The sequence below is a fragment of the Salvia hispanica genome, chromosome 6 (genome assembly GCF_023119035.1).
Source record: "Salvia hispanica cultivar TCC Black 2014 chromosome 6, UniMelb_Shisp_WGS_1.0, whole genome shotgun sequence".
NCBI classification, from domain to species: Eukaryota; Viridiplantae; Streptophyta; class Magnoliopsida; order Lamiales; family Lamiaceae; genus Salvia; species Salvia hispanica.
Window position 1 is genome coordinate 26,236,083 of NC_062970.1, and position 8,342 is coordinate 26,244,424.

Consider the following 8,342-nt stretch of genomic DNA (forward strand, 5'->3'; position numbering starts at 1 on the left):
GAGGGTTGAGTTTAGGTTGTATTTTTTGTGTAATTGTACGATGAAATTTGTGAAATATATGGATGCAGTTTTTAATTCGATTATGTTGCTGGAATTTTTGAGTTGTGTAGATAAGGTGTTTGTGATATTGCCTAAAATAGTATTGTTGACATAAATTATATAAGTTGTTGACATGAAAATGTTTATTTTTTACATGAATTATATAGCTCGTTGACATAATAACATTTGTTGTTGACACGATTTATATAGATCGTTGGTATAAATTTTATGAAAAATGTTGTTGACACAAATTATATGTAAACAATTATTGTTGACATGAATTAAAAGTAAAACATTGCTGTTGACATAAATAATATACGTCGTTGACATGAAAATATTTGTTGTTGACATAATAGTTGACATAAATAAAGTTGTTGTTGACATCGTAGTTGACATAAATAAAGTTTGTTGTTGACATTGTAGTTGACATAAATAATGTTTGTTGTTGACATTCGATATTCTCGCTATTGATATGTGAATTATAAGTGTTATTTGTTAATTGTTGACATTTTAATACGAGTTGTTGACATTCGATATTCTCGCTATTGATATGTGAATTATAAGTGTTATTTGTTAGTTGTTGACATTTTAATACGAGTTGTTGACATTCGATATTCTCGATATTGACATGTGAATAGTAAGTGTTATTTGTTAGTTGTTGACATTTTAATACGAGTTGTTGACATTCGATATTCTCGGTATTGATATGTGAATTGTAAGTGTTGTTTTTTAGTTGTTGACATTTTAATACGTGTTGTTGACATTCGATATTCTCGGTATTGATATGTGAATTGTAAGTGTTATTTGTTAGTTGTTGACATTTTAATACGAGTTATTGACATTCGATATTCTCGGTATTGATATGTGAATTATAAGTGTTATTTTATTGAATGTTGAAGATTTGAAGATTTGATGATTTGAATATTGAAGAGATTTGAAGATTTGAATGTTGAAGATTTGAAGATTCGAAAATTTGAACATTTGAATGTTGAAGATTTGAAGATTTGAAGATGTGAATATTGAAGATTTGAAGATTTGAAGATATGAATGTTGAAGATTTGAAGATTTGAAGATTTGAATGTTGAAGATTTGAAGATTTGAATGTTGAAGATTTGAAGATTTGAAGATATGAATGTTGAAGATTTGAAGATTTGAAGATATGAATATTGAAGATTTGAAGATTTGAATGTTGAAGATTTGAAGATTTGATGATATGAATGTTGAAGATTTGAAGATTTAAATGTTGAAGATTTGAAAATTTGAATATTTGAATGTTGAAGATTTGAAGACTTTGTAGCTAGAATTTTAGAGAGGATTTTAGGAAAATGATTTCAAACACAATTTAATGAAAAGACAATTATACCCACTTGTTGACATAATGTAATATTTGTTGACATTTTGTTAATCTTGTGGATTAGTGGCCCATATTGCATCTCATTTCTCAATTTAGCTAAATAATCTCAACCTAACAAGACCCTATATATACATATATATTATTTAAAATATTAGCATTATTCGCTTTTATAATAATATTATTACCACAATTACAAATCTTACACGGAGTACTATATATTCAACTTTTCCAAATACATGTATTAAATTCAAATCTAATTCAGTAACAATAAATATGTAGAATACATAATACAAATGCATTAGTCAATGAAAATACACAAATATAAAACAAATCCACATTTGTAATAATATATGGTACAATACCTCCAACCTATATAAATATAATCTTCTAGACATGCAAAGATGTAAACTTTTGAAGAATATTCGGTCTTATACTTCCATGTTTGGATTTACATAAACGGGACGCAAGATTAATACTCCCTCCGTCCGCCATTAGAAATCTCATTTCTTGGTAAACAAACTCCTATTCGCAAACGGACTAAAATGCCAAAATATGACTCCTATTCACGGACGGAGGCAGTAATAGTCATAATGGTGCATGAGAGATCTTCTCCCATATCCTCTTGCCTTACACTATACCGCAATATTATGTCACCTTCTATACCCGCTTCTACCTAGAAAATCACACTACTTTTCATCATCGACATCAAACATCCAAAAAAGTTCTAAAGAAAACACTCCCGCCTCACCTCCTTAAGGCTAAGACACCACCGCTGACTCCACCTCCGAAGCTAAAATGAAGACTAAATTAATGAAAAATTACCTAAAGTTTCCAATGCCGCACATTCTGACAAGTGATTGCTCCCAGTCTGAAACTTCGTCGATCTTATAACTAATTCCACTTGCATATCCTCTCCGTCTGACATTGAATCATGAAGAATCTATAGCAAATTAAATGTATTGCTACTATGAGTCGGTTCAATGTATAATCCCTAAAGCAAGAAGTACATACAAAAATCCAAAGAAAATTAAAGTAAAAATAGATTTATTACAATTGCAGAAGAGTCTCAAGACTTGAGAAGCTGTAATTTTTCGTGTCCTCACCAAAAGTGCAAGGCTCATTAAATAAGTGCAGTTGGCAAACTCTTACCAATTTTTAATTCAATTTATTTATGCTTCACGCTTTTTGAAAACATGAACAAAGATGACAAGAATCCTCACCATATTTTATGCTGAAAAAGCTGAAAATATTCTTCACCATAATTCATGCTGTCATTTTGAATGTGAGAATTTATTTTATACTTAATCACATCACTAATCTGATCACACAATGCTATGCTTCAAAACGAAAAATATATCAAACAAAATGCAAACAGTAAACATTTTGCGCATGATTAGTTTAATTCATTATTCCAATACCATTTTCGCATAGGCCCACCTCACCCATTTTAAAAATTAAACTGTTGTTACAAATCTTATTGTACTACAATAAATGTTAAAAATATAAAAATTAAAATTATAAATGTAAATAATATTCAATACATACAAAAATATACGTATAATACAAAACAAAACAATTGGATCATTGAAAATATAACAAAATATAAAACGAATCAACAAATATTAATTACATATGAATTCATCATTATATTTCCACCAATTGACAATTCATACTCAGTTTTTCAATTTCCAAAAAACTTAGCAAAATTTTACCCATATTTCAAAACAATGTAATACAACATATCGAAAATCTAAACTCATTAATTAAATACTATTGACAATATTTATTGTCATTAACTATACATATAATTTTAAATTAAAAAAAGCCTACAAAAACAATAAGTAAAACAAAACAGCAATACACTATTATTGCTTATTAAACACTTTATCTACATTCCAACTAATTTATGTGATTCGTATTGCAATATTCTCAATATAATTGAATAATTACATTTTTAGACATTAAAGCAAAACGTCGATTCACTTTTATATTTTTCTTCATCATCTACTTTATAATAATAATTTTTTAAATTTATTACTAAATCCTATTCTACTTTTCAACAAAATTTTTAATATTTATCACATAAAGTTCCAACTCAACAAACTTCCTGTGGCAAATATAATAAAATAATAATTGTCAGATTTTCAACAACTACAATCCAAAATCATTTACATCAGAGATCTACCAAATAAATAAGAAACCATCTCTGTGTCAAAAATATCTATTCTACAAAAACATACACCACAACATCAACATCTCATTCTAAACAAAATAAGAGAAGATATGGCGTTCTCAAAACAAAAAATATTACCATACGAAAATGTTCCAGAGTTTTTAAAAATATTCGACCAAGATGCGCAAACCAAGATGGTATGTAACTATTATTCTAATCTCTCAAATTTCATTTTTATGTTCATGTTTTTTATGATTTAAACTTATATTAAATAAATTATTTATTATAATTGGGAAAATAGATATTTCCAGTAAATTTCCAAGACAACTTTAGAGACAAGATTGATCCAATCTGCAACTTGCAAGACAAAACCGGAAGAACTTGGAAAATGAAAGTCTCAACAACTTCAGAGGGAAGAATAGCTTTAGATGATGGTTGGTCAACTTTTACCAACATTACGATCTGAGCATTGGAAATTTTATGACGTTTCATTTAATTGCTCAAAGTCATTTTTTTGTGAACTTATTTGATATCACAGGTTGTACTATACCGCTTAGACGTCTAAAAGGTAATGAGTTTACTACAGTATGAATTTCTTTTAATAATATTTTAAGATATTATAATTATGAAAATTTGCAGCCACAGTTGAAACAGACATTGCTTCTTCTTCGCAAACAACAGTTGCAGCGTCTTTCAAGTCTCAGTTGACAAAGAGAAACAAAAGATACTTCGTAAAATTTTATAGAGTCATTACACTAAAATTATGGATTTATTTTATTAAATAAGGAAATTAATAAAATTTCTTGTATTAAATATTGCAGAACATACCAACAAAATTCTGGAGAAGCCACTTAATGAACAAAGACAGGATTCTAGCAATTCTGGAATATGACGACAAAACATGGATTTCATTCATAAAGGAGACTACAGACCGAATAATACTTGATGCTGGATGGCCTGAATTCTTCAAAGACAACCCTCTCTATGTGGGAATGAAATTAAAGTTTAAATTGATGAACACAAATGATATCAAGTTCAGAGTCAGCATAACAAAGGTAAATGCACAAACTACTGTTAAATTTTTCTATCTTTTATTACTGAATAATATAAATTTAAAAATAACTTTGACCATTACATATACAGGATATGAAATGATTACTTGATCAGATCCATGTGAACAACCAAAACCAAGTCAATGGACGATGAATATTTCAACGATATGCTAAGTTATGCTATTTTGTACAATAATCTTTTGTTGAATTAATTTCATACTGCAAAATTTTAAGACAAATCTGTTACTCCGTATTAGCTAGCTAATACTTGATGTATTATTATAGTTATCTTTTTACTACATTAGAATTCAATTAAGATAGTATTACATTTTAAGTAGATAAATTATAATTTTATAATTAAAAAAATTATTTTAAACAACAATATCTACTCTTAAAAACTTATGTTTTCATTATAAGAATTAATATTTAAATGTTCTTGTTTTGTATAAATATTGTTATAATATTAAGACTTCAATTTTGAATAAATGAAATCAAGTATATATGATTTCTTGGATGCGACTAATATATTCTTACAAACAACTAATACATATAGGAATAACAATTTAAATTGTTTAATAGAGATTAAATTACGGACAAAAAGACAATAAATGAGAGTGGGTATACATTTTCGAAAAATGGTAGTAACATTTAAAATAACAATTTTGAATATCAAATATAAGTGTTGAGCTGTAACGCCCCGACTTTTTCTATTCCTTTAAGTTAATTTTTTTTTAATGACCGTCGAACTAATAGTCAAAAATCGTTTTGTTTTATTTTGAAAGATTATGAAATTTTTTTTTAGAGCTCATGTTTCTTCATGTCTTATTTAATTTTAGAGAATAGAGAATTTTAAATAGCTTTGGGAGTGAAATTTTGTGAATGCTCGATAATTATTGGAGATTCGTATTGCGCAGGAAATCACAGTTAAGGAAATAGAATAATATGTCAAAAAAAATTTAGGGCCTATCTATATTTATTTTATTAATGCATCGAGTCCAACTATTTTTTTTTGTATACTATTGGAGAAGCCCAACATGAGACCATACACGATATGCGATATGCTTCAGCTCAAATCTGCTCAAATCTTTTGTCAAATCCCTTCCCTGAGCATCAGGATAAATCAGAACAGTTTTCAACCATTATATATGCACCTTCTACCACTATCACACGTTTTCCACCCTTCTTAAATCCTGAAAAGAAAATAGAGAGAACTGTGAGTTAGAGAAGAGAGTTAGAGTTACCCAAAGTTGAATTCTTCAAGATCAGAAGGTAAATTCCGTTCCTCCCTATCTTCTTAGTAAATTCAATTCCACCCGATTCACCGACCCTTTCAATTTATTTCTTTTACCAAAGAAAAACCGAGAAGGGGCAGAGAAGCAATCGAACGGAGGATTTAGCGGTTCCAAAGCTGTGTCGAACTCGAAAATCTCCAGGTAAAATCTTCACCGCTGAGACATTCGTCTATTCTGCCGAACATATGCATTAGAACACACACAAACCCAACACGTTTTTCATAGGAGTATAACTTTCATTAGCAATAGTCAATTTGTAATCAAAACTGTCATCTCCCTTTCGTTTAACCCAATAGTAATTAAGAAAATAGGGAAGGGAATTTTGGTTAAAGATCCCACCTTTGAGTTGGGAAGTAGACCGGGATGGCGGCGGTAGCTCCGGTGAAATCGGCGCTGAAACTGCTGTGTATCTGGCGAAGCAGGCAACGACGGCGGCTCCTGGAGCTTCCACGGCGACAGCAGGTTGAGGCGGCTGGAGCTCGGCAGCGACGGTGGTGGCGCCATGGAGAATTTGCCGGTGCGTGAAAGAGGGAGGAAGAAGATTGGAGTTTCTGACTTGGGAATTTTAATTGTGAGGTGCAAGAGAGAGAAAGAATTGAAACTAGAATATGATGAAGAAGACGTAATGGGGTGATTGGGAGTATTTTAATTTAGTTGGGTGATTCCTTTTTCTTTTGTTTATTTTTAGTAATATCATAGTATAAGTTATGGACCATATTTAGTTTTGGATTTTTTTTTTGGGCCAAGTGAATTTATATTTAGGTTGGGCCGACAGGTGTTCAGTAATGGATCGAAGTATTTGTTTGAGTGATGTTGGACGGAGCTTTTAAAATACGAGAATCTAGGAACCTTTTTAAGAGGAGATGAAAAATAAAATGAGCACACACGTAAGGTGCATGCATTCTAATTAGATGTTTTCTTGAGTTTTAATGAGTTTATTATTTTATTTCAAAAGGGTTTTCTTTCGCAAGCGAGTTTTCAAGTTAAGAAGTGTAGGAGAACGAGGTGGGCTTTCTATCCTACATTATTATGTGGGCTAAAGTTTAAATTTACACAATAGTTTTTAAAGTATGAGTTATGAGCTTAAATTTCAAATATGTTGTGTCATGCCGTATTTTGTTTTAAGGATGTGCCAGTATCTGATCGCCCTAGTGGGGAGTGAGTCCCTACTAGAAGTTATGAGTTTAATCGAATTCGGGTTTGTTTAGGGAGTGAGTCCCTATTCAAGCTAGTGTACACAGAGGGGATCGTGCGCTATCTTTTGAGTTGGCCGGTCCGGTGATCGAGAATGTGGCCACGTTCTCGTTTCACATTTAAGGTTCAGATATGGTATGAGGAAGAGAGAAAATGGGCTGCAGCCTACTTTTGAGTGAGAAAATGTTTTGGTGACTTGGTCTTTTGTAAAACCCCGAGTTCACTTTTAAATGCTGACACAATATTTTATGAAAATTATTTTGGCACGTGTTCATTGGGTACATCAAGTACTCAGCCCTGCATATGTTTTAAAAATGTGCAGGTTGAGCTGTGACGAGCGCGGTGGGTGTTGAGCAAGGTCGTTGAAGAAATTTCATGTTCAGAATGTGTCATGTCTTCACACGTGGCATATTCCTTCTCTCGAATGCTTCCGCTGAGTAGTTGTCTTTCTTTTGAGTTCTTGTATTGCTGAGATAATATTCTTTTGAGTTGTTGACTATTGAGATACTCTAATTTTATTCGAGCTATTCCCATTATTTTCGACTTTTGGTCGAGTTTCGTTGGTTCCTCCTTTCTTCCCCGCTTCTTTAATCCTCCCATAGTCGCGATTCACCGTGTTTTCTATCCTTAGAAAATGCGGGCGTGACAAGTATAGCACAACTAACAACAATAATATTAACAGGAATGTAATCAAACTATAATATCAATGTATATTAATACAATGATTTTCAGAATTGATTATACTCTTTTTTACTATTAGTAGATATTCATCAAATTATAATATTAGTTAATTATCTTTCACATGCCAATAAATAAAACCAACAACCGATACATCTGTAAAACAAAAAGTCAAGCGAATCTTCTCTCAAATCACAAATCACTAAAAATCTGTAAAAAATCTCTCTCTATTACCAAATGACGACTTCAACGGACAAATTATACATGGACGACGATTTTGCAGAATTCTTCGTGATGATTCCTTTAAAAAACCAATCGAAACTGGTATATAATTGTTAATCATCTATATACGCTAAACCATATCTTTTATGATAAATTATCATTTGTATTGAAACTTGTTTGGTACTTTTACTTTTTAAACAAAAAAACATATCTGGATGCACAAAATTGATACATTTATTTTAAATAATCAAACAGATCTTTCCAAAATGTTTTCAAAGACACCATGGAGCTACATTGGGACCAAACTGCACAATCGAGGACAAGTTTGGCAAAACTTG

At 30.7% G+C, this 8,342-nt stretch overlaps 1 protein-coding gene and 1 long non-coding RNA gene across 2 annotated transcripts; both read left to right on the top strand.

Annotated features, from left to right (window-relative positions):
• Nucleotides 1-3,675: 3,675 nt before the first annotated feature.
• On the top strand, nucleotides 3,676-4,934 carry LOC125191768. Its single transcript, XM_048089180.1, has 6 exons — nucleotides 3,676-3,763; nucleotides 3,868-4,000; nucleotides 4,105-4,134; nucleotides 4,206-4,297; nucleotides 4,388-4,621; nucleotides 4,710-4,934. The coding sequence occupies exons 1-6, from the start codon at nucleotides 3,677-3,679 to the stop codon at nucleotides 4,719-4,721; spliced, it is 588 nt and encodes a 195-aa protein (XP_047945137.1). The 5' UTR covers nucleotide 3,676; the 3' UTR covers nucleotides 4,722-4,934.
• An 812-nt stretch (nucleotides 4,935-5,746) lies between these two features.
• On the top strand, nucleotides 5,747-7,640 carry LOC125192707. The gene is made up of 4 exons (XR_007171458.1): nucleotides 5,747-5,887; nucleotides 5,972-6,051; nucleotides 6,866-6,915; nucleotides 7,427-7,640. It is a non-coding gene; the product is annotated as an uncharacterized LOC125192707 (long non-coding RNA).
• The last annotated feature ends 702 nt before the right edge of the window (nucleotides 7,641-8,342 follow it).